This window comes from Nanorana parkeri, unplaced genomic scaffold, assembly GCF_000935625.1.
Source record: "Nanorana parkeri isolate BGI_ZX_2015 unplaced genomic scaffold, ASM93562v1 scaffold809, whole genome shotgun sequence".
Lineage (NCBI taxonomy): Eukaryota > Metazoa > Chordata > Amphibia > Anura > Dicroglossidae > Nanorana > Nanorana parkeri.
The window spans coordinates 530,019-555,908 of NW_017307077.1; the positions used below are offsets into that span (position 1 = coordinate 530,019).

General features: G+C 43.4%; 1 protein-coding gene across 1 annotated transcript in view; it reads left to right on the plus strand.

The window, feature by feature from the left end:
• Positions 1 to 1,586: 1,586 nt before the first annotated feature.
• The window catches only part of PRRC1 (proline rich coiled-coil 1), a 26,061-nt gene continuing 1,757 nt past the window's right edge, over positions 1,587 to 25,890 (plus strand). Inside the window, exons 1-8 of the mRNA XM_018565053.1 lie at positions 1,587 to 1,781; positions 5,991 to 6,117; positions 7,629 to 8,024; positions 11,575 to 11,711; positions 12,651 to 12,753; positions 19,702 to 19,865; positions 24,594 to 24,697; positions 25,219 to 25,321. Of these exons, the coding sequence (XP_018420555.1) occupies positions 6,009 to 6,117; positions 7,629 to 8,024; positions 11,575 to 11,711; positions 12,651 to 12,753; positions 19,702 to 19,865; positions 24,594 to 24,697; positions 25,219 to 25,321 (1,116 nt within the window). The 5' untranslated portion in view covers positions 1,587 to 1,781; positions 5,991 to 6,008. The remainder of the gene's footprint in view (positions 1,782 to 5,990; positions 6,118 to 7,628; positions 8,025 to 11,574; positions 11,712 to 12,650; positions 12,754 to 19,701; positions 19,866 to 24,593; positions 24,698 to 25,218; positions 25,322 to 25,890) is intronic.

The window sequence follows — 25,890 nt, forward strand, 5'->3', positions numbered from 1 at the left end:
TTGAACATCAATTCTCAATATCGCTTGTAGCTTGTCGCTCCTACATGACCCTTTTTTCGAGCGATTTCGAGTGATTTTGCTCCAGCCCAATAGGAAAAAGTCGCACGATGTCGCTCATATAAAAACGCGTGGTTTTCATGTCGCTCAGTGTGAATGGGGCCTTATATGGATTTTATTTTACTCTGTGTGTCTGTGTATGTATGTATATGTGTATATATATATTATCATTATTTCCTTTATATTCTGACGACGGACGCTGTAAAAAAAACCCCCAAAAAACAGAAAGGGCACCTCCCTGAAATGAGAAGGGAACCTCCCTGAAATAAGGTTTTGCAGGTTGGGATGTCTGGAAGGGTCATTAACCGGATTCTGTATTCTGCTCATGGCGGTGACAGAAATGGCATTTTATTACAAAGAGATTCTTCTGGATTCATTCTTTGCAAATGGTGACCCCCAGGGGCCTGACCACAACATTGTCACTCCTGTGCTTCCTTCCCGAACAATAATGCCTTTTTTCTCCTTGGTGATCTCTTTGGGAACTTTTGGATCAATTTTTGCCCTTATTGGCCTTTTGTTAGACTTTACACCTGTTTTATTTTGGTGTTTTTATTCTTTTGGTTTAAGTTTGTGTTACTATGGGTTATTTGTCCACTGATGTGCTTTGCAGGTCTCCCATTTTTGTTCACCTACATTTTCCCAGCATCCAGTGTTTTTTTTTTTGCTTTCTTTATGTTATTTGGCTTAGTTTTTGGTTTAAAAGAAGAACTCGAGGAAAATGTTTTTATTAACCCTTGCAGTGGGGCTACCCCTGCACTGCAAGGGTTAAGTGCTTGTTTGTGTCTTCACCTTATGATGCGCTTCTGACCGCACTGATCAATGAGAAGCACTTCTTGCTAAGCAGCAAGTTAGTGCGGTCAGTTAACAGTGCTGACCAATGAATGTTTGCCATTTGCAGCAAAATTCAAAATACAGAGTGCAGGACTGCGCTACACAGCAGTACGGATATTACACCTGCACTGGTGGAGGGGAAGGAGCTTTCACCCAAATGTAAGTAAGTATAGCAAGGGGTAGAAAGTCCATCTTCCAAAATTCACCTGGGAAAGTGGAGTAATCCTTTTTTAAAAAATGTATACCGACTGTGTGCACAATTTACAGCAACCATCACCTCCTCTCCAGTCCCGCCCACAACCCATCTCCCGGCATCGCCTAGGGCCGGTCGAAAGCTCCAACTCGTCGAGATCTTCAACTGGTGACGTCTGGTCTCAACCTCCTACTGGCAAGTCACTGTACGTGACGTCACCAGTTGACAATCTTGACGAGTTGGAGCATTCGAGTTGCCCGCCTTCCAACTTTAGTCCCGCCCACATGTGTCGTCTCTAAGGTTTCCTGGCTATTGAAAAACTAGGCGGGATTACGGTAAAATGTGTGACCACGTGACCGGTCACACATTTCCACCGCTGTAAAACTGGGTCACAAACTTTGATAGAACACCCTCTTCCTGTATCGGCTCTGTTGATTGCTGGCTGGAGTATTTCCGCCTCCTGTCTTTAGCCCCGCCCTCCTCTGAGGGCTCTGGAGATCCCTGGAGCTAGTTGGTCCGCCCCTCAGCCTGGTCCAGCGCTTTCTCCCCGCCTAGTCCGGGTTACGTGGCAGCGCTGCCGTCAGCACCATATCGGCGGACATATTACCTGTCGGCCTGTGTATTGGGGTACCGGAGTGAGCGAGGAGAGCTCGGATAGCGGAGAGGGCTCCCGGCAGCCTGTGCTATACGGACATTGTCCCCGGCATTCTGCAGGTGAGGGCATCCTATATGACAGTGCTGGGGACACAGTGCGGTCAGCTGCACGCAGGTGTGTCACTCAATGATCTCCTGCCTCCAGCTATACATTCATTAGATGCTGCTTACACTGCACAGCATTGCTATGTAGGCTCGCACATTCTTTTCTTTCTACGAGGATACACTTGTCAGGTTCTGATTGTTGTCTGTGTCCCCATTGGGGGGATTTCTCACTTCCTTCTGTGAAGCTCTTGTCTCCTTAAAGGAAAACTCCCAATAAATAGGTACAGCAGTAACAAGTGGATGTAGGCTGTAGCTCTTCCCCATTCAACTATAATATGCTGCTGTGTCCTTGTCACTGGAACAGGAAGTGAGGGGGGATTAAATGCAGCAGCAACAGTCTATGAGAGGGAGGGAGGGTGGTCACCAATCTAGTCAGAAATAGAAGCTTGCAGACAGAAGGATTGAGCTGTGCAGGGATCACTGGATTCTGTGCAGTCTTAGCAGAGTTGTGTCCCAAGGCGAGCACAGACATGACTATAATCCGCATGTTGTACTGATCTCTTGCTCTTCTTCCCATTTATATTTCTTGGAGTTCTCCATGATTGCTCAATGCTTCTGCTGTAATCACGGGTATATGTGGCTGTGTAGTGTACTCCATAAGGGGCCCATTGTTCCACCAGTTGGCGGTAGGTCAATGGCCTTCTGCATTACATTACATGTGATTTTATTATTATTATACAGGATTTATATAGCGCCAATAGTTTGTGCAGCGCTTTACAATATAAGGAAGACATTACAGTCACAATACAATTTAAGACAAGATGGTAAGGAGGGCCCACAATCTAAAAGGGAGGGGCAAGTGATACATGAGGAGGTATTATTGTGTTCGATGTACTAAAAAACACCTGATGGCTTAGGCCAATGTACGTGGAGGGAACACATGACTGAGAGCCATGAAACCATTGGCTGGAAGTGATCAATCTGTGTGCTGGCTGTGTCGGCTGAGAGCGATCGGACTGTCGGCTGAGAGCGATCGGACTATTGGCAACATAACTCAACACATGAAATCCCATACATTTCTATGGGCCCTGTTCACACCTGAGAGTTTTGTCGCAAGCTGTAAAACGCCGAACACTGGAAAATTTACATGGGCCTTTTTTTCGGGCAGGTTACAGCGACACAAGCATTGTGTACATTTCTGTGCATGTTCGTGCGCACGTTTGCTCATTCACCACAGTGCATTTCAATCTGCTCAATAAAATGCACGGCTTTGCAAATGCACGTAAAAAGGTGCAAAGTGCGCATGATAGATGGCATGCTTCAAAATGTGCGCTACATGTGCAAAAACGCTGACGCCTAGGTGTAAACTGAGACTGTTGGCCCGAGGGCGATGGGACTGTTGGCCCGAGGGCGATGGGACTGTTGGCCCGAGGGCGATGGGACTGTTGGCCCGAGGGCGATGGGACTGTTGGCCCGAGGGCGATGGGACTGTTGGCTGAATTGTTGCCAGCTGCCAATAAGCTTTCCATTCCTTTATTTTCAGACGGGGCCTAGTGGCACACCTGCACAAACCTGCACACAAGGGCCTAGTTCTCACTGGGGATGTGGCCTAGCCGAGTATTGCTAGTGATGAACATTTGTACTATGATGAATAAAACGTGTTGTAATAATCTCTGCAGATGATTGAAGGCCAGCTCTGCCTAAGACCCCGTTCACATTGAGCGATTTATCGCGCGGTAATTCCCGCGATATCGCGGCAAATTACCGCGCGATATCGCGCTCCAATGCACTCCAATGGGGCAAAGGGTCCTGCTGTCGCGGGTCGTGTGTCGCTACAGCCGGACCCTTTTTGGAGCGGATTTAGCCGCTATTCAAGCTTGCTCAATGCAAGCTTAAACGCGTCATCGCGCGGCAAATCTCGCAATGCAGCGCAATATGCAAATCGCACGTTTGTCACGCGATTTGCATATTGCGCTACAAAACGCGCGATTTGCATGTCGCGCAGTGGGAACGGGGCCTAAAAGTGAGCTGTTAGTTTTCTATAGCTGAGTCAGATGTTGTCAGGATCTCCCCACCAAGAATTTCCACTTCCACCCAACATCTGCAGCCCTTGAAAAGCTAAATGATGGTGTCACCCTGCCCTGATTCATCCTCTGTAGTGTAGTAGAAACATATAGCCAGGGAGTTGAGCTGTTAGAATATGACTGCTGCATTGAAACCTCCAAGAAATTTTCGGGCCCATTTATAACTATTATTGACACGTTTTTTCCAATGTGTTCCTGAGGTTAGGATTTGGCATGGAGAATTTACAGCCATTGAGCAAGGCTTGCTAAAGAAGAACTCGAGGCAAAACCTTTATTCACCCTTGCAGTGGAAGCTACCCCCTGCTGCAAGGGATAACTGCTGATTTTTATGTAGGTGCTAAAAAAAAAAAAAAAAAATTTATACTCGGCTGAACCGTGAAGCCGGCTAGTTCTGAGACCGGTCCTTCCAGCCTCTCTCCCCATCCGCTGCAGCAGTCTAAGGTCCTGTAAATCATAACGATCTTAGACATGAGAACACAATTACAGAGCTTACTCCTAGGAGGAGAGAGACTTCAGTGACTGGGGAATCAGGCAGATTGCTCGGCAGTAGTTAACCCTTACAGTGTGGGAGTAGCCCTACTGCAAGGGTTAAAGTGACATTAAACCCTCAGATTTTTTTTACATAAACCAATACGTAATGTGCGCCTTACTGTAATCTATGATTGTTTCCCTTCTGCTGCTCTTCCTTTTTAAATCCTCATGTCTTCTCATGCTTGGGGAGAACTTCCCTTTGCAGCTGAGGGCCTCTTCCTGTAGTGCTATCTCAGGTTGCAAACCTATACACAGACACCATGTATCCATTTCAGAGACAAGGCAGTCTGCTGCAAAACAGAAGTTCTGCCCAGCATGAGAAGAGATAAGGATTTAAAAGGAAGAGCAGCAAAGAGAAGGGAAACAACCATGGATTACAGTAAGGCACACATTACAGTATTGGTTTATGTTAAAAAATCTGAGGGTTTAATGTCACTTTAATGTTTTGCCTGGAGTTCTTCTTTTAATACCTGATGGCAGCACATCTAAGAAAATAAACCTGGTCATGTCATATTTTTATTGTAATTTTTACATGGACATGGGGTATAAAGATCAGTCTCTTTACCGAAGGGTGAAGGGCAAATCCTTCCATTGCACAGGTGCATTGCATAAATGGGAATTAAATAAAATGTAATGGCAGGCTTTGTGATGAGTATGAAAACGGGCACATTTCTGCTCACTTTGGCCCATGATGTAACATGCATGCGTTAAATGCAGCGCAGCTGACTTCCCTGGTTTAAGTGCCCATTCACACCGGTGCATTAATCGCACAGTTCCGTGCATTTAACGCACCATACCGCACAACACACCTACTATGTGTTAACAGCGCTGCAACGCATGCTTCCACAATTGTTTTCTACTTGCCTTGTTCAGATCATACACGTGCGGTGGTGTGCATAGAAAATCCAGTTCAATGGACATGGTGATGAACAAGCCATGATAGTTTTATGTAATACAGGGCTGGGCATTTCCTAGGAGCCAGGTCGCCAGCCAGCTGACACCTAACTTTTGAGGTCCTCTCTAGTTGTTGTAAATAGAACCAGCGCCATAAAAAAATGATATATGGATTCCACATTGATTTGTTCACCCCTGCTGTAATGGTTTCCTGAAGGGTGATGTCCTAACCGAAACCTTGTTCGCATGGAGTTTAAAGGGAAAGTTTGGCCTAGACATCTGTCCTCCACCAATGGAGTGATTGGTATGGTGCGCTGATCTGAGGGCTCGGCACTCATGGTGAGTTTGGCAGCTGGAAAGTTTGTGTCCTGTCTGACTATTACTGTCACTTCTAGTGGTAGAGTGTTCTAAACACTGGCACAATGTGCCCCAATAATGCAAAAGCTACATCCATTCATTAAGCCACAACCCAATACCGTAAAAGCGATCTGATTATTGATGCCTAGTGACATTTTATATCAAATAGGAATGTTGGGGTCTTGGTGTTTTATCCTATAGTGGCGGATTTCCGTTGTTTACAGTAGACCAATACCTTGTGTATATAATTTGGGCTGAATTCTCTGTTCTTTGCTGTACACAAAAATGCCATAGTAAAACTGTTCAGTTATCGGTATAATCCATTTTGTTTTTTTGTTTTTTACAGTGCCCCAAGACAGAAAATGATGGAAGAGAGTGGCATTGAGACAACGCCTCCCGGTACCCCGCCCCCCATTACCATAGGGGTATCTACTGGGGCTGCTACAGCGGTGGCCACCCCGGTTCCACCAGGTAGGTTTTCGTTGGTTGGAAAGTGTAACTGATTACACCGGCTGCTCTCGATGAGGAAGCATTTAGGATATTGTGAGGAAGAGAAGCCATGAGCGCTGGCAGAAATATTAAACTTGTTGTTTATTACAGGTATAGATATAGTGCCGACCATTTTATATGGCACTTTACATACTGTACATTCACATCAGTCCCTGCCCCCAAGGAGTTTACAATCAGGAGTCCCTACTAACAATGACACATACTAGGGCCAATATAGACAGGAGCCAATTAACCTTCCAGCATGTCTTTGGTGTGTGGAAAGAAACCATACCAGAGCATAGGGAGAACATGCAAACCCCATTCAGATCGTGTCTTTGTTGGGAATCAAACCAAGGACCCTAGTGCTGCAAGGCAGGAGTGCTAACCAGTAAGCTACTTCAAGCTCTTCAATCTTTACAGACAAAAATAAGAACTTTTTAATCAAATAGGGTTGTGTATGATGCTTAGCAAGTATCTTCTTTGTTCTAGAACACTTAGATGCTTAAGGTATGAGTTTAGTAAAGTGTTAGTTTAAACAGTCCAGAGGAGTGGTAGAAAGAAAATATGTTAATACTTATAGTAGCACATACATAATTATCACAGCTGCTGGTCTGTGCTGCCCAGAACCCCAAACTACCTCACTTACTCCCTCCTATCCCTATTACGCATCAGGTGAATGGGAGGATAGTGCTGTGTCATAAGAAGAATGACCAGCATATTACTTACCCCCTCGCACCGCATTCACTGAATGCATGTGAGGGATAGGTAGGGCATAAGAAGTACAAGCTTTCTGTTGCAACAGGTATTGACTTATATATTTTTTTACTACTGTGGACGGAAAGTGGAGAAACCCTCCCAGTAGAGAGACAGATGGAAGTAAAACCTGACAGAGGCGATAACCCTTTCCGACGCTATCCAAAATGAAATTGGGTTTATCTGGAGTTGGGCTTTGAAGCGGAACATTTTTTTAAAAAAATTCAAAACACTCTCTGGGGGGAATTTATCAAAACTGGAGCAGACTTGCACTGCAACCAATCAGCTTCTCTGTCTCATTTTTAAATCTTACCTGAGTAAACTGAACAGAGATGCTGATTGGTTGCCATTGGCAACTGCTCCAGATTCTGTCTGCTCCAGTGTTGATAAGCTCCCCCCTCTGGATTTGCAAGTTATAAATAGTGTATGCATTCATACTTGCAACACGTTGTGTCTTGTGGTTTTACCAGAAGGTCTCCCAGCTGCAGTGCAGGCACAGTGCAGGTCCTGGGATTCTCTGTGACCTCTGCAAGCTGCTCAGCATAGAGGTCATTGACTTTTTGCACCTCCCTCGTAATACGTCATTGTGCATAAGGGGCAGAGCACAGATGACACAGACTTCCAGCCCTGCCCTGTGCTCTTCCTATTTATACACAACTATATTTCCTTACAATGTACGAATGTGTAAAAGTAAATCAATATGTTGAAAATAACATTTTGTTTCTGTTCTTCATTTCCAGTTTTATCAAGTCCTTTGGCTCGTCCATCCTTTCCACCTTCTCAGTCTTTCACCCCTACCTTCTCTTCCCCTCTTCCACCATCCTCTGTTCCTCCCATGAGAACTCCTGCTCCCCTGCCATTTGCAACTCCACCTCCTGCCCCTGGGGTACTATCGGCTCCTCTTCACACATCTGCACCCTCAGCTTTCAGCAGTCCTTTGCCATCATTCTCCTCTCCTGCTTCTTTTCCACCTCCTCCTCTCAGCTCTACACCGGCTCCAGGCTTTTCAGCACCACCTATGGGTCCTCCTGTCACAGGATTTTCAATGTCTTCTGCCTACGATATCACAAAGGGTCACGCTGGACGAGCACCACAAACACCCTTGATGCCAACATATTCTACACCCCCTGTCACAGGTTGTGTTCTTTCACTTTTCTTTCTTCTGCCAAGTAACATGTTTATTTTAAATATTTGTTATCAAAATAAGAAAACATACTGTTTTGGTATGAATGTATGGATTCGTATCACTGAAAAAGATAACCACGTCACCTGTATCATGGAACATCACCACAATATCCATTATATTGTCCCATCACCCCCCAAACAACCACATACATTTTTTTCTGTGTGTGCGCATTGGTAAAAGGACCCGGCCAGGATGTTTTTTTTCTTTGCAAAGGGTCCAGGGGGTAGGATGGTTGTCATTTAAACCAAGACAGTCACACAAAACTGTTGCATTCACACCAGTGGTTGCGCTACAACGCACAGCCACTGGTGTGTGTTAGCAGTCACAGTGCTGATGCGTTGATCCCGGCTCATTGCATTGTTTATCTTTTTTTTCTTTTCTTGTTACAACTTAATTGATATGTCACAAGTGACATTTCATTAAGTTCTATGGGCATAGCACGGTGGAATGCAGTTGTACTGCGTCGTGGCCTGCTGCGCTAAGGAAGAAAAAAAAAGTACTGCTTGCAGTAACATGGTGGTGTGAACTGTTCCCATCTGTGTCAATGACAGGCATTCGTTGTTAATCCAGTCTTAATTATCTTTTTTATACATTATGTGGCATGTGTTCCCTCATCCACACATTTATGGGACAAAATATATGGCAACATGTCCAGTGTGAGCAAGCTCTTTATAAACAGCCTATTCCCTAATTTGGGTTGCCTTCTTTAGACTGGGGAATCATGGTGTACAATATGGAGTACTCCAGGACTTCTGTGAGTACTGTGTAAATAAGAATTCATTTGCAGACCGCTAGAGGTGCATGCTGTCCAGATCAATGGAGAGTTTAAAGTCCACTTGCCAAGAGAAACATGTAGGCTGACATTGCTAGGTGCCTGGCACTTTCTGGATTCAATATTGTGTGTGTGTGTGTGTGTGTGTGTGTGTGTGTGTATGTATATATATACAGTCAGGAACAAGCATTCATGTGTACCAACACAAGCATGCACATGCTTGTTCATGGTAGCAGCCACAATTCGGCATACCGTATATACTCGAGTATAAGCCGACCCGAATATAAGCCGAGGGTGGGAAATGAGGCAGCTACTGGTAGATAGATACCAATAAAATTACATGAATATTTATATTTGCCTTGACTAGACTCCAGCTGGTGATTTGTCATATGACAGTGTTTGATGAAAAACCCAGCTTTGTCACAAAAACCCGTCTGTCCGCCACTTACGAGAGCTGTGCCCATTTCTTTGTCAAAAAAAATACAAACATACCTGGTCCTTGCTATGTTATGAAGAACATGCAAAGGTAAATACAACTATTTCTGCACACCTAACTATTTTCGAAGTTTACAGAAAAGATTATTGCATGACTGGGATACAGGAGCATTTATTTATTTACAGCAGACAAGAGTGCTTTGCACGGCTCCCAATGCTTTCTCGGAGATCTTTCTCTTTGAAAATCGAAGGGAGCAGCATGAAATGAAGAGCTTGTACTCCGGTCTGCCATATTCTTTGAGAATGATGACATTTTGCAAATAGGATTTATCACTTATTCCACCGGTCTGTACAGTATATTATCAGGAATTGTTCATATAATAGCTCTGCACCTTTAGGAAAAGACTTCATCTTAGTACTATGTTTTAACTGGGGTAGACCGACTGTAAGATAACTTTTTCAGCTATGATCACGAAATATTTTATTTTGCGTGGAATTCCTAAAATCAGAAATGTGATAATAAGCTTATTCCCACAAGACCAGGCATCAGGTGCTGTCAGAATGCAAAGTACTAAACAATTCAGTCCATGCTAAAAATAAATAATTATCACTATGGAACCAGATTGTGTCACAACATCTTGAAAACAAATTGGAGATCTAAAGCAGCCACTCACCGATAAGTCAGTGCATAAAAACAACGTAATTGTCCTCCGAGCATGCCGCATAATCCGCTCCGCCCACTGTAACGCATTTCACCCGATATGTGCTTATTAGTCGTCTCTGTGTTTCTCAAGTCTGGGAACACATCTCCCAAGTTTCATTGTAATTCCCTAACATTTTAGTCTGTCAAGATGGACAATTTTTTTATCTGCATTCCTGCTTCAAGTTGCTTTTGCATCCCATAGACATGTATATGACGAGAAGCAGTTTTGATGGGGAAAAAAGGCTGCCAACACTTTTCCACGATTTTCATGTTTTCTGAAGTATTATGGACCTTAAAGTGGAATTCCAGCTCCCCCCCTGCTGTAATTTACTGTATGGGACATGAAGCACATATATACTGTACATTTTGCTCATTCCCTTGCCATTCTGTTTCTACGAGAACATGGCTGGGAACTACCTAGTTTTGGTATGAGGGAACATGTGATGCTCCTCCTGCCTCCCCACAATGCAGTGATTGATGTCTGACCATCCAGGCAGTAGAGCTTTCATGTGGGAGGAGGGTGCATAGCCCATATGTAAGTTTCCACTTTGCATGGCAAGTCAATGCCTGCACAGGAATCTAGTGCAGGCCAGTGGTGGATTGGAGCAGTGGGAAATGGTAAGCATGGCTAACGTATTCTCCATACTTAAAAGTAAAGCTATTATTTTCCCAGTCTACAAGTCCTCTTTATGTTTCTACTAAATAAATTAATACTTTTATTGAAAAATGCTTTTTTCACAGCAAGCAATTGTAACACATTAAAGGAAAACTAGAACTGAGAGAAATATGTGCTCAATGCTAGTGATGCGCTCGGGCGTGTTCGCAGCTCCACGTGCCGAGCCCGCCAGGAAGCTGGCAGCGCCAATCACAGGTACTGAGACGTTATCCCAGTCCGCAGCTGCAGAGATCAGGATATGTCTCAGTGCCTTTGATTGGCGCTGTCAGCATCCTGGCGGGCTCGGCACGTGGAGCAGCGAACACACTCAAGCCCATCACTACTCAATGCCTTCTTAAAATGCTAGTTGCCTGGCTTCAATACTGATCATCTGGCAGATGTACCTTTTTGAATCACTGATCCAAACCCCAGCAAGCGAAGTCCAAACTGCTTGTATGTATGGTTGTTTCAGGTCAGGGATGGCATTTTCAGGAGAACATAAATGGCAACCTGCTTATTTCTAATGGTGGTTTTCTTTTAAATCATCAGTTAGAGTTTTATTGGTCATCTGAGCAGGAGTGGGTCATGGCAAGTGTTGAAGAGCATCCAAGTCAGAAAAATTATTTCAGTACGTCAATGTAATCCTAAAATGCTGAAAGCCGAGTTGGCTTATTAGTATTTTCATCAGTTTGTCAAATGTAAAGCTGACTATACACCTCGCAATGTGATATACTGTCTTCCTTAGATCTACGAACACCTGTCATGTAATAGCCTGTCTAGTGGGATACAAACTTCATAGTCTTTTTTTTTTTTGGTGAGACCTGGCATCAGATAGTTTGGGAACATATAAAGGAGAACATTGGAAATCAGATTGTTAGGTGTATGGATACATGGAACGTAATGCCTCTTTCTAATATGTTTTCTCTGTATTGCAGTTCTGTCAAATCCTGTTCCACAACATGCTGCTAGTACTGCAGGATCATCCATTACCTTCCCAGAAGAGCCTGATGATCCCCGGGTGCACGCCGTGCAGAATGAAGGACCTACTGGTGGGATCTGGGGCTTTATTAAGGTGAAGAATGATGATATATCAGGAATATTCTCTGTCTTGTTTATGTGAAATGCAAAGTAGGGGAAGAATATTCAGTAATAATTAATTTACCAAAGTACAGAAGCATTAAGGCCATGATGCGTGCATTTTTCTGTTTCTCAGTAATTTTAAAAGGCCTATTTAACACTATTCACACACAAAATATGCAGATGGCAATCTCTACTGCACAGCAGTGATTAGGCGTCATCAAAATTAATGGTTTCAAACATACATTTGACTGAAATAAATGGACATAATGACTACAAACTCAATACAAATTAGCAGACTAAATGTGAGATTTAGTCCATCACAGGAGGGAGCTTGGAGCGATGGCTACTTTACAACACACACAGGGCCCATGGGGAACAAAAGTAGCCACCCTCCAGAAGGAAGGACAGTGTCAGCACCAATTCAGAGATGATTTGAGGACCTACAGCTGCGTGATACACAAATAAGATAAATTTTTGTTAAATCTTAAAAATGCATTCAAGTACCCAAACTTTTGACTTCTGGATTGTGTGTAATTTTAAGGCTACATATATTTACATTTCTGGATGCACAGTGACTGAGAGGAAACAGGAAAAGTTTGCTTGGCTCTTTCCTAAAACGAGGACTAAAACCCTTATTTTTTGGGATTTGTGATGCAGATGAGACATGCGGGTACCTTTCGCTTGTAAGAAGCCTCTATTCTGCTATCGACTAAATCAAAGCTAAGACATGGCCCGATTGATCAAATTCCCAATCCTACTTATGATTGGACAACAACTCCAGTTGAATAGGATGTATGTGTTTACTTTTTAGTTCAGTGTCATTTATTTCACCAATACACAGTATTTTTGTTTTCATTCATTTTATGCAATCATTTTTTGTAGTTCTGTGCACATCTAGCAAAGTGTTATAATATACTTTTCTGATCAACAGGGAGTGGCTGGCAATCCCATGGTGAAGTCTGTGCTTGATAAGACCAAACATTCAGTAGAGAGTGTGATCACCACCCTGGACCCCGGCATGGCTCCGTATATCCGTAAGTGAAGAAATGCAGCAAGTACAGACACGTTGATGTTATATTAATGGATATTTCAGCATACAGCTTGGAAAGGACATTTTTTATAATTCATTGCAGTGTAGGAACAGTAGGCCTCATTCCCACGCCATGCTCATACAAGGAACAAGAGGAATTAGACACAGATCTTCTTCTTCTTTTTTCTTTTATCTCCATTTATTTTTTGCTGACTGATGTAAAACAGGATGATGAATTAATCCTTTTAGTAAAACCCTCCCTGTTGTAATACATGTAAAAAATGTCAAAAGACAAATTCTATTCGATAATTAAAAAGCTAAAGCCCATAGGTAGACTTAATGTCTTGCCTAGAAAGTCCTTCCAACTGTTGGCACTCGTCTGATTTGAAACATTTTGAAATCTGTGTTTGTTGCTCCTGATGTGCCTGTAATAAGAGGTTAAAATAAATAGCCTTTAATGGAGAAGACATTGTTATTAGGGGACTATTGTCACACAATTTAAAGTGGAAATGAAGCGGAATTTTTTTTAGCAGATCGGCAGACAGAGAAGACTGTGCAAGTCTCTTCTGCCATAAAGGCTTATTGCTGTCATTCATCAATTTGTTCCCTGTACAATGAGCCACGCATGCTCAGGTTAGTGCACAGTCTTGACATGCTGAGATAAAGTCATTCCCATGTGCATGCGTGGGAGCTACGTCATCTGGGACTGGCCAATCAAGTGGCCAAAGACGCCATACTCCAGAGAAGACCAGGACGAAGATAGAAGTGCCGGCAAAGGGAGGAGCACAGCCAGGGGCGTAACTAGAAATCACAGGGCCCCATAGCAAAATTTGGTATGGGCCCCCGTGATTGCTAACAGCGCTGAAAGGGATTGCTTTGGCAGGTAAGTCTGCTATAATGTGCTGTGCATACTTCCACATTATACTTAAAAGATCCAGGGCCATCCATAATAGTTTAATTGTATCTTGTGTACAGTTTTGCACATTTTTCTTTCAGTGGCCATCTGTATGTGATTAGCATCCCTGATTAAGGACTACTAAAATAAGCTCAGATAGCAGTACATGAGCTGTCTTTTGGGCAGAAAACGCATTTTCTTTTTTTTTGACCTGAAGACTTCAATGGCAGCGCTTGAAAACAGCATTTTTAGCGCAACTTTGTCCCTAACAAAGGTCTCCTCCTCTTAACTAGCTTTCCATTGGCTAAGTGGCAAGTGTGGATGAGAGCTAAAATAGCAAAACAAAGTGTTTTGCGAAATGTATGTTGTGTTTGTTCATGCTAGAAAGATAGCTTTTATCTTTCACAAAATGATTTTGTTTTTAACCCCTTCATGACTGAGGCCCTTTTTTCCATTTTTGCACCCATGTTATATTCCACATTTTAGGCCTGAAAATGACGTAAAATCCCCCAACATTATATATTTTCTGAATGCCAAGACCCTATAGAATAAAATGAAATAAAATAGAATAAAATGAAATATAAAAGATGAGGTTACAACGAGTAAAACGATACCCAACATGCCCAGTTTACAGATTGCGTGCGACCGTGAAACGGCGAAAAACTGCAGTACCCCAAAAAGTCAATAAAAGACACTTTAAAAGCCCCCACAGGTCATCAATTTAGAGATACCCCAAAATACTGGCCCTAGAATTATTGCTCTCACTCCGGCGTGCGCGGCGATACCCAACATGTGTAGCGCGTTCGTCGTTTTCATGCGTAGGCGCACCCGACGCGTGTTTACGTGGCGACGCGCGTGCTCGCGGGGTACTTTTTTTATTATTATTTTATTTTATTTCATTTTAATTTTAAAAACTGTTTTTTTTTTTTTTTAACTTTACTTTGACTGCTATCACATGGGGGGGCTTGCAAGCCCCCCCATGTAATAGCAGATGGTGGTGACAGGTCCTCTTTAAGGTGATGCTGGGGGTCCAAAAGACCCTCAGTGTCACCTTTACACTGGAAATAAGCTATTGAAGTGCAGATCGCACTTCAATAGCTTATAGCTGGGCTGCAGGAGCCCAGAACTGACAGCCCAGGGACCGGAAGTGATGCAATCTGCATCGCTCCCGGTCCCATAGAACGGGGAGGGGATCGATGAACGGAAGTTCGTCGACCTCCTCCCCAGCTCCCCGCGGACACAAAGATCGCCGGTCCCGGGCCCGTAGGAGGGGCAACGGAGCCCGGGAAGCACGGCGGGGGTGTCCGGCGGGGGGGGCGGCCCCTTCTTCGGGACGCAGAAGCGATCTGGCGACAGGTAAGTCGCCAGGATCGCTTCTGTTGTAAAGCCGACAGTCGGCTCTACAAGTTTAAACAGAGTCCCGGCGGCAAAAGTCGCCGGGAGTCTGTTTAAACAGCCCCGATGCTGGCGACGTACACTGTACGTCGTCAGTCACGAAGGGGTTAAATACATAAAGGAGGATTTGAGCAAACGGTAGTGAAACTGTTGGTGACAGCTACTAAACACAACACACATTTCTTTTATCTGTGTCCAAATTAAAACATCAAAAGCAGAACTTAACTAATGTTAAAGGAGATCTATGGGGTCAGTGCTTTTCCCAATAGTTCTCCTAAGGGCGACGGGAGGACACAAACTATCATCCTCCCGCCACCCAAAGCTCAGTATACCGCGAGCTACAGCTCTCGGTATACTGAGAAGCCGGGATGGATCCCGACAATTCTGTCTGGATCCACCCTGATGCGTGAGTGACAGCTGGCTCTGCCTATCTAGAGGCAGAGCCAGCTGTACCCGCCCCCTTCCGTTCCGCCAGTCAGCGCTGGAGGATCGGACAGGGGTGGGGGGGGATCCCTGCAGGGAGCCGTGAGTGACGGTGACTGCTCTCACCACGGATAGATCAAGAAGTGAGCGAGCGCCGGTATGTGTTCGCTCACTTCCCGATCTACAGTTTCATTGTCACAGGTCGGCTCAGATTATGAGGCTGAGTGAAAATCACTCGCCTCATAATTCTCCTTTTAAGGCAGTAGTTGTATTTTTCATACACCCCAGTATTTTAGCACATAGTGCATTAGGTGTTAAGTATTACATCCGGTGACTGATGAGTCATGTCCACACTCTGTAGGGATGCTGCTACACGTGCTGGCATTAGAGGGCAGTGTTGCTGAGCTGATGGAGTGTCCTCAGTGTACCTGGTTAAAGAGAAGCTACCATAAAATGAAGAAAATACATTTCATATTTAGTTACAATTCTGCTTGGTACGTCATATTGGCACGTCTGTTTTATTAAAAGTCTATAGTATGTCTAGTGATGTATTATTCATGTATTCACATTTGATAGCTGATTAGTTCTATGCTATTTTTGGACAGGCATTGTACAATTACAATAAGAGCACCTCATGGGGTTTTAGATTCGGTCCTAAAGGTAATCTGTCACAAATTAGATATATGAGCTACTGTTGCTCTCTTTAAACTGATGCAAGTTTGGGGCTGCCATCCTTATCCCTGTATTAAGTTGTATACCCGAAACAAGCATGTGCACGTGAGGTGTCCCAAGACCTGATGTGCTCATGTTCTGGTTTGTGTGGCTTTCCACACGTGGATCTGGGCCAGCGGTGTGGAGCATGGATGCGGGCGGGTCTGGCAGCGGCGAGCGTGAGGAGTGGAGGAGGTGCAGCGTGTGTGGAGCCGTGAACAGGGCCAACTAATCGGAAGCCGATTAATAATCCATTATAATCGATTTAGTCGATTAGTTGTTGCAGCCCTAAATTAAGTTAAAGAAATTCATGGAAGGTCTGACTAATTCATGGGATAGACACACAACCTCATTCATTTGGTATACCAGCTGATAAGGAATGAGTGATATGTAAGATCGATCATGCATGATTAAAGGCAGTCCAGTTACACCATGATTAATCAAGGATTTCGTATTTCAGTGACGTCTCACTTGAAAACAAAAAAAAAAAACTATAATCCAAGAAAGCAATCCAGCAGCTGATCAGATGAACATGAATGCAGGCATAACGCAAAGAAAGAAAAACCGGTTCACTGTTTGAATAGAAGCAACCTGGTATTGCAATTGCGCTATCAAGTGACATGCATCCTTATATTGCCAAAAGTATTGGGACGTCTGCCTTTACACGCACATGAACTTTAATGGCATCCCAATATTAGTCCGTAGGGTTGAATATTGAATTGGCTCACCTTTTGCAGCTATAACAGCTTCAACTCTTCTGGGAAGGCTGTGCACAAGGTCTAGGAGTGTGTCTATGGGAATGTTTGACCATTCTTCCAGAAGCACATTTGTGAGGTCAGGTACTGATGTTGGACGAGAAGGCCTGGCTCCCAGTCTCCACTCTAATTCATCCCAAAGGTGTTCTATCGGGTTGAGGTCAGGACTCTGTGCAGGCCAGTCAAGTTCCTCCACCCCAAACTCGCTCATCCATGTCTTTTGTGGACATTGATTTAAGCACTGGTGCGCAGTCACGTTGGAACAGGAAGGGGCCATCCCCAAACTGTTCCCACAAATTTGGGAGCATGAAATTGTCCAAAATGTCTTGGTATGCTGATGCATTAAGAGTTCTCTTCACTGGAACTAAGGGGCCAAGCCCAACCCCACATCATAATCCCCCCTCCACCAAACTTTACTTGGCACAATGCAGTCAGGCAAGTACCGTTCTCCTGGCAACCGCCAAAACCAGACACGTCCATCGGATTGCTAGACTGAGAAGTGTGATTCGTCACTCCAGAGAACACGTCTCCACTTCTCTAGAGTCCAGTGGCGGTGTGCTTTTCACCACTGCATCTGACACTATGCATTGCACTTGATGTAAGGCTTGGATGCAGCTGCTCGGCCATGGAAACCCATCCCATGAAGCTCTCTGCGCACTGTTGTTGTGCCAATCTGAAGGCCACACAAAGTTTGGAGGTCTGTAGCTATTGACTCTGCAGACATTTGGCAACTTCTGCGCGCAGTGCACTTCAGCATGCGCTGACCCCGCTCTGTCATTTTACGTGGCCTACCACTTTGTGGCTGAGTTGCTGCTGTTTGCAGTTGCTTCCACTTTGTTATAATACCACTAACCGTTCACCTCAGAATATTTAGTAGCAAGGAAATTTTACAGAACACCTGAATCCAATGATTTGGAGGGTGTCCCAATACTTTTGGTAATATAGTGTATATCATCAAATGGAAGGCCAGTTTACAACCCAATGTAATAGGACAGGCAAACCAAGCTGATATAAACTGTATTATATATCCAACATGAGTATGGCAATGGGCAGTAAGTGCTCCAGAATAGAGCCAAACATCTAATATATCATGCAGGAAACACGTTGATGGTTTTATTATATTGTTTTTACTATAATTGATGAATGTTGTTGTTTTTTTATAGATCATTGTGCGATGTATTCATTCCCAAGGAGTATATCCCTATGGGGGTTTCTTCTCTTTTTTTTTTTTTTTTTTTTTTTTTAATTAAAATTTTACAGTATTTTTTTTATATTTGTTTTGAACAGGTAACTGAACTATTACATATAAATATTTCATGCTTACTACTTACAGCCAGCAGATGGCATGCTGTGCACAAATACAGGTGCTCTCTGCAGACAGAGGATGGACTTGTCTCTCCTCTCCCATAAGAGAGACGGGACCATCTTAGTTTACAAAGACTGCAAACTTACATGCAGGCGGTGCTGGACTGTGTTAGTAAGACCAGCATGCTTTGCAGACTGTCATGGGTGCTCTTTAATGCAGCAAATGTTTATTCATAAAATGTTCGTGTATATTAGTGTGGATGCTTTTCTGTATCTTACATGATATCTTTATTTTAGTTAATTCACTTCTCTGAGAGTATAATATTCAGGTGATGGTTTTTGTTCTGTAAATGCAAGCTTCAGTACATACACTGAGTTCTTGAATGTCACCTTTTCTTTCTATTCAGTGATGCTACTTCTAACATTCTTCACTGGGTACTAAAGTAAAAACTCTTTACAGCACCCACCCAGATTTCATTTTTCATTCCTGAATGGTTTTAAATCTAGTTAATTGCTGTGGGGACAGAAATTGAGTTGGGGATGAAAACTGTGGTACTTGCACAAAGGCTGTCTATTGGAGCTTGTGCACACCATGTCTGGGCCAGATCTACTGCAGATCTGCAAATGCAGTGCAGTGCATATTTGCGGTTTTCCGTAGTTATTTTTATTAGCTTAAAATGGCCTTTCAGGTGCAGTCCAGTGCGTTTGCTTGCGTTTTTGATGCATGTACATGTGTTTTGGTGCGTGTTACTGTCGCTCTGATGAAGGATCCCTGTGCGGACCCGAAACGTTAGCACCGTATGACAGTATAGCACCGTATGACAGTATGTGACATTGGGTATTGAATAAACATATCACTACTTTAAAACCCTTCAAGTGTGTGCCGGTGAATTACTTTTATTTACTATTGGTTCGTTCCAGACAAGAAAAAAATAGTGCATGCAGCTTTCCTCCCCCACACCGAAACGGACTGCACTGGTGTTAAGAGTCCAGAAATACCATAGGAATATATTGGGATGCATTTTCAGGTGCAGACAAAAGCTGTTGTTTTTGTTCACACAATGTCCAGACATCTTAACATTTTCTTAAAATGGGCTTTCAGGTGCAGTCCAGTATGTTTGCATGCGTTTTAGATGCATTTCCATGCCTTTCAGTGCATTCCAGACCAGAGAAAATGAGACCAACAGTAATTTTTTGTCTGGACCAGAATGGGCTGCGCTGGTGTGAACAGAGCCCAGAAATACCATAGGGATACATTGGGATGCTATTTTGGTCCAGGAACAAACTGTTCTGCTCTGGACATGGTGTGAACAAGCCCTGAAGGGGAATTCCACACTGGCTGTTCTTCAGCAAGCTTTTTTTCCCCATGTGCTTATGAGAGAATATCATTGTGGTTGTTGCTTGGTACTTAATATAACCCATGTGTCTTCTATCAGCTTATTTTTTTACCATTTCCATTTTTGTGTAGGATCTGGAGGAGAGCTTGACCTAATAGTGACCTCTAACAAAGAGGTGAAGGTTGCAGCTGTTCGTGATGCTTTTCAGGAGGTGTTTGGAATGGCTCTTGTGACAGGGGAAGATGGCCAGTCGAATATTGCACCACAGCCTGTTGGATATGCTGCTGGGTTAAAGGTAATTGCCATGTCTATTTCAGTCTACATAAACACTATAAATATACTAAGGTGTATCTTTGTAAAGCTGGACAAGTTATTGCACAATTCAAAGCAATGGAGGAGCGTGTCTTGGCATATGATAGGGCTCAGTTTAGATCACTTCTATCTTAAAGGAGAACTATGACATGAGTGATTTCCACTCACCTCATAGTTCTAAGCCGACCTGTGACAATGAGACTGTCACAGGTCGGCTCAGTAGATCGGGAGGTGAGGGAAAACATACCGGGTTCCCTCACCTCTCGATCCTGTCACGGCTCTCTGCCGTGACAGGGGGAGGGGCTGGATTCCCCTCTCCCCGCTCCGATCTGACTGGCGGAACGGACGGGGGAGGGGGCGGGTACAGCTGGCTCTGCCTCTAGGTAGGCAGAGCCAGCTGTCACTCACGCAGCTGGGCGGATCCCGTCATCTAAGTCGGGATCCGCTCCAGGTGCGGCGTCTCAGTATACCGCGAGCTGTAGCTCGCGGTATACTGAGCTTAGGGTATCGGGAGGACGCTAGTTTGTGTCCTCCCGTTACCCTAAGGAGAACTATGGGGAAAAACACTGACCCCATAGTTGTCCAGACACTGGTAAATTTTTGGCCCAACATTCATATGGAAAAACCTTGTTAGAACATCAATAATGCCATCAGAGACTTGAATAATGTTCAAAGTTTTGTTTGGTGTTAACATATGATTTTGGAATCATTCAACAGAAACCACATTCGCCGTCAGTTTGTTTGGGAAAAACCCTTTCCATCATCCATTTTATTTTTGTGGTTTTTTTTTTGTTCACCACTACAGTTGAAAGTGATCATCAGTTTGACCCCAATAACTATTAGAAATTTGAATGAACAGCCCATATTTTTTTTTCTCAAGCTAAATTCTACTGGCCTGCTTTAAGATGGCCATACATTGTGCGATTTCCATTCAGACATTGTACACAAACGGTCTTTCGAACGAGAATCGAACAGTTGATGGTGGATCACGGGTTTTCATTTTTGATATTCTGATCGAAATTTTTGGATCAGTCAGGTTGGAAACTTTTTCTCTGAAGGAAAATCGATGAATCAGTGGCGTTTTCGTTCATCAAATATCTCCGCAAGAACTCGACACACCCGCAAAAGGAAATGATTTTCGTCCGTCAAAAATTGGTTGTTTAGTATGGCTAATGAACGATTTCGAAAATCGACAGACTATACTTGATGGGGAAGTCTAGGTATGATCGAAAGAGGGTTCGTGCCAGAAACCAAACATTTTCAACAATAATCCTACAGTGTATTTCCACCTTTTTAGTAGCCTTGCACCCAGCACATCCATACACCCATACCCACCTGTCCCCAATCCAACCAATTATTACTAGATCTCACAACCACTTGACCTGCACATGCCCTCAGATTATGAGCTAGAACTCAGAAGTTCCATATGTGGAGAGTGAGGGACTATATTAAAGGAGAACTATGAGGTGAGTGCTTTTCACTTACCTCATAGTTCTAGCTGACATGTGACAATGAGACTGTCACAGGTCGGCTCAGTAGATCGGGAGGTGAGCGAACACATACCGGCGTTCGCTCACTTCTCTATCCTGTCACGGTTCTGTGCTGTGACAGGGGAGGGGCTGGATTCCCCCCTCCCCGCTCCTCCCGTTACCCTAAGGAGAACTATGGGGAAAAGCCCTGACCCCATAGTTCTCCTTTTAAACAACTTCAGCCGACACTATATTGCTATAGACTAGAGCATTCACAGTAAATATTATCAGTGCTAGAAAGCTGTAGAAACGTGCCTAACTATATAATATCAAATAAAATAAACATCTTCAATACTTCATACAATACCATCAAATCAATATGTGAACATGTGACACAATAGTACAATTAATATATACTCATGCCCCTTCTAATTGCTTCAATAAACACAAAGTCCAAAGTGTATGTTCATTGTGTTGGACCGTAAGCACGTGAGGCAGGGCTGGGAAGATTTTGGTGTTGCCGCAATGTGTAATTGTGACAGGTGAGTATAAAGCTGCCCATACACCTGACGATTATCGTATGATAATCGTGGGTGATCCAGCGATTGTGCGATAATCGTAAGGTGTATGGGCAGCACGACTTTCGTATTACAAGCACGCTAGAAAACCCATAGCGCGATCGCAAGACGAAAGCCGCAAGGGCCGAGGTGCGCAAGCGCACCCTGCCCGCTAACCATTGCAATCATCTGTAAGCCCTCCCCTCAGCATGATCTGCCTGTCTAAGATGGGCAGGTCGTACGAACTTTTAATCACCTTACAACCATCGCACAGCGAGTCATACGATGGTTGTAAGATGTATGGCCACCTTAAGGCTGACGGGTGGCGTGGGAGGGAGGAATTTACTTTAAGTGTAGCTGCAGTTGTGTGAGAACTATAAGACTATCAGGACAGAATTACAAATCTCTTGGCAGATAAAACCGTTGCCATTTACAGAATGCGTTTGAGGTATGTGTTTTGCTGTGCATAGCTTCCCTTGCTGGCTTGTCGTAGGCATCAATGCTGTTGTCCTGATTCAGTCATTACTACCTAGTGAAGATCGGTTGCAGGATTAATAAGCACAATTTAATGTGGTAAAGTAAAGTGGTAAAGTAATTGGTTAAAAAAACAAAAAAACTTTAGCATTTATTTTCCTATTCAAAACTGCAGAGCACTTCCACCCACACAGGTGCCTATCAGGAGTTTTACATCAGAGGTTTATCTTACCCATGCCGTCACCAACATCTTTCGTGAGATGGGTCTAGGAACCGGTAGAGCATCCTGATGATAGATTGTTGCCTACTGTGCCACAATTATAACTATACAACAATTGCAAACAAATGACTTGCCAGTAGTACAGTAATATGGCAATAGCCTTGCAGCCATATACGCTGCACAGTGCTGTGGAGAATGTTTTGCAAAGTGGCTTTAGGCAAAAGATCAAGTTGCAGAAAGCCTCCTGTAAGTTCTGTATTCTTCACAACTGGCTTGTTTTGTACATTTTAAAGTGTAAAGTTGTCTGGGTCTGCTTACAATACTCTCCCGCATCATTGTTTGCACTTGGTCTGCTAATGCATAATATAAAGCTCTTCTCTTCTCTTCCTGCTGCAATGTATTAAAAATCTGCAGCTCTGCTTCTACACACTGGTTACCCTAAAGTAAATTTATAGTTACATTTTAGGATGTGAGGGAAGATCTGCAAAAGGAAACGCGACAAAAAAAAAGGAAAAGATACAAAAAATAAAAAGCTGATGATGGGTTCTCGCATTCCCCTACTTGAAAACAGTTTTACCTTTTTGTCTCTGTTGCTGTTGGAGAGTTGCTTTCATTTCCTATCTGGTTCTCCTTAGTACTAGGGCTGCAAAAACGAATCCATTACATCCATAATGAGAATCTTTGGCAACTGGGTCAGGTGCGTCGATGCTGGACTGGTCGGAGAAGCTCAGAGGCAGTGGGTGTGTGCAATAGCCAGTTTGCTATTGGCTACTGCAATTTGAAATAGTCAATAGCAGGCTGACTATTGCACCCGCCCACCGCCTGCTGTCAATCAGCAGAGGAGAACCTGAAGGAGAACTTTCTCCTTTAGGTCCCTCCTCTGCTGATTGGCAGTGGGCAGGTGCAATAGTCAGCCTGCTATTGGCTATTTCAAATTGCAGTAGCCAATAGCAAACTGGCTATTGCACACACCCACTACCTGCTCTGTTTACATTCCCAGGCCGAAGCTATTCAAGCCACATGTGCTTGAATAGCTCCTTAGAAGTGGAAAGGTGACCCTAGGGGTCTCCTAGCCCCCAAATGTCACCTTAAAGAGAACCTGTCATCCCCAATGTGCACCCACATGGGTCTTTTGAGCCCCACCATGTGATGGCAATAAAGGTAACAAACAAAAGTTAAAAAAATTTAAGTAAATAAAAAAAAAAAAAAATCAAATACAAAAAAAGTAAAGTCCCCCACAAATGCGTGCAAACACTCCTACCCGCAGTGTGATTGCCTGCATTGGAATGCATGGTGCCAAAATGCTGTGCGTTCCAGGGTGGTGCAATTGCAAAAAATTGTGCATGCAGTTTTATTCTGAAGTAAACTTTTTTTTTGTGACACTCCATTTGTGTATTTTATTTTAAATTTAAAGGAGGTATTTTTGTAAAAATTATCATTATTATTTATTATTATCCGATTAATCTAAAAAAATAATTATCGGCTAACTAATCGATTATGAAACTGAATAGTTGCAGCCCTACTTGGAACAGGAAGTGAGGAAGAATCTTTCTAAGTGAGCCTTTGGACAGCAGTAAATTCTGACAGATATTTTAGGAACGCCCCGGATCTTGTGAATGTGTGGTTAAGGTGTATCTTCTGTAGGATGCAGACCCGTCCAGGGTACTATTCATAAACCAGTCATTTCTACAATAAACATCGTCTATTTACTATCCTTGCTTCCACATGGTTTGTTGCTGACATTTCTTCTTTTTTATAAAGTATAACCAGGTTAAGATGAGGTGAACCAAGAAACCCTCCACTAAACCATACAAAATGTTGCTTGCTGGAAGTTTTTCTTAATATAACCTGAATGCTGATGTACAGATATGTTTTTATTTTGTGTATAGTAGCCATTGGTGCAATTCTTGGTGCCTTGTTATTGCTGCTTGTTCTGTTCAGTTGGGACTTTATGACCAAGCCTATAATCTTTCTTCCAATTTCATTTTCAGGGAGCCCAGGAAAGAATAGACAGCTTACGCCGGAGTGGTGTGATCCATGAGAAGCAGCCTGCTGTGTCAGTAGAAAACTTCATTGCAGAGCTGCTGCCGGACAAGTAAGAATAAGTCATAGATGCTGAATCACCGCTTGTAGCATGCGGCTTACTATTTCATACTAGAAGTCTTTGACAGAATTTGTTAGACAATCATACAGTTCTCTTTCTCTGTGAGAAGGTTATTTCCAAATATTATGGACCTAGTTTAAGCAATTACTTCATCTTTTTAGGGAATCTCATGTTATGTGTACACGGGTCACCTTGGCTTACCTTCTCTTATTGCCATTGCCTTAGTTGGCTGTTCAGATCTCCTCTTGAGTTCACCTAAATAGCAACATCAGAAGACCTCCATCCAAATGCAGAAGATAAAGAGAAGAATTTGCCCATTATAATGACTCCAACTCATAGTTTTTTGTTTCCAGAAATTTAAATGAAACCTTATTGAATTGAGCAGGTTCCCCATTTTTTTGTCCATGTGTTTTAATATAGATTCAAGATTGGAGAACTATATTTCACTTTTCTATGTAGACCATCATTTACCTGTTACCGGATTCAGCTTTCCATATGTCATTGTGTTTTAGGTGGTTTGATATTGGTTGTGTCATTTTGGATGATCCACTCCACGGGATACGTTTAGAAACCTTCACGCAAGCAACACCTTTGCCTTTGGAATATGTACAGCAGGTTTGTTCCCTTTTTTGTCTTCGTGGTATAGCTAACGGTAAAGAATAGTGTAGATATGACTGCGTTTTTTGCTAGAAGTAGAACTTTGACCTCCCATAAAAAGTATGTGCTGCAGCACTTATTTATAAATGCATCTGCACTTAGTTTTCCCTTAGTCTTTCCCATTCCCGTCCCACAAATACCTGTTGAGTCTGCAAGTAAAGTCCACCTTATGGAGCTTTCTATGATAGTGTGGCAACCGTGCTGCACTGTCCTTGAATTCAGAGCAGAGTTGCCACGCTCAGGGATGATGTGACTGCTTGCACTACAGTGGGATGAGAAAATGTTCCTGGGGGCGCGGCTATCAACATTGTCACCTACAGGCCTGTAGCTTGTCAATCAGCACCCCTGGCCACACCTAGTTCTTCCCACTGTTTTTTGGATTGTCTCTGCTGCTGAAATCCTCCCACTGAGCTGCAATGTCTGGAAGGGAGAGCATGTGGGACACAAATGATTTGGCTCAGTGAGGGAATGTAAAGGAAGTTTTTTTGTTTAGGGTAAAGCAGAACTCTGGGCACCAATTTAATTAA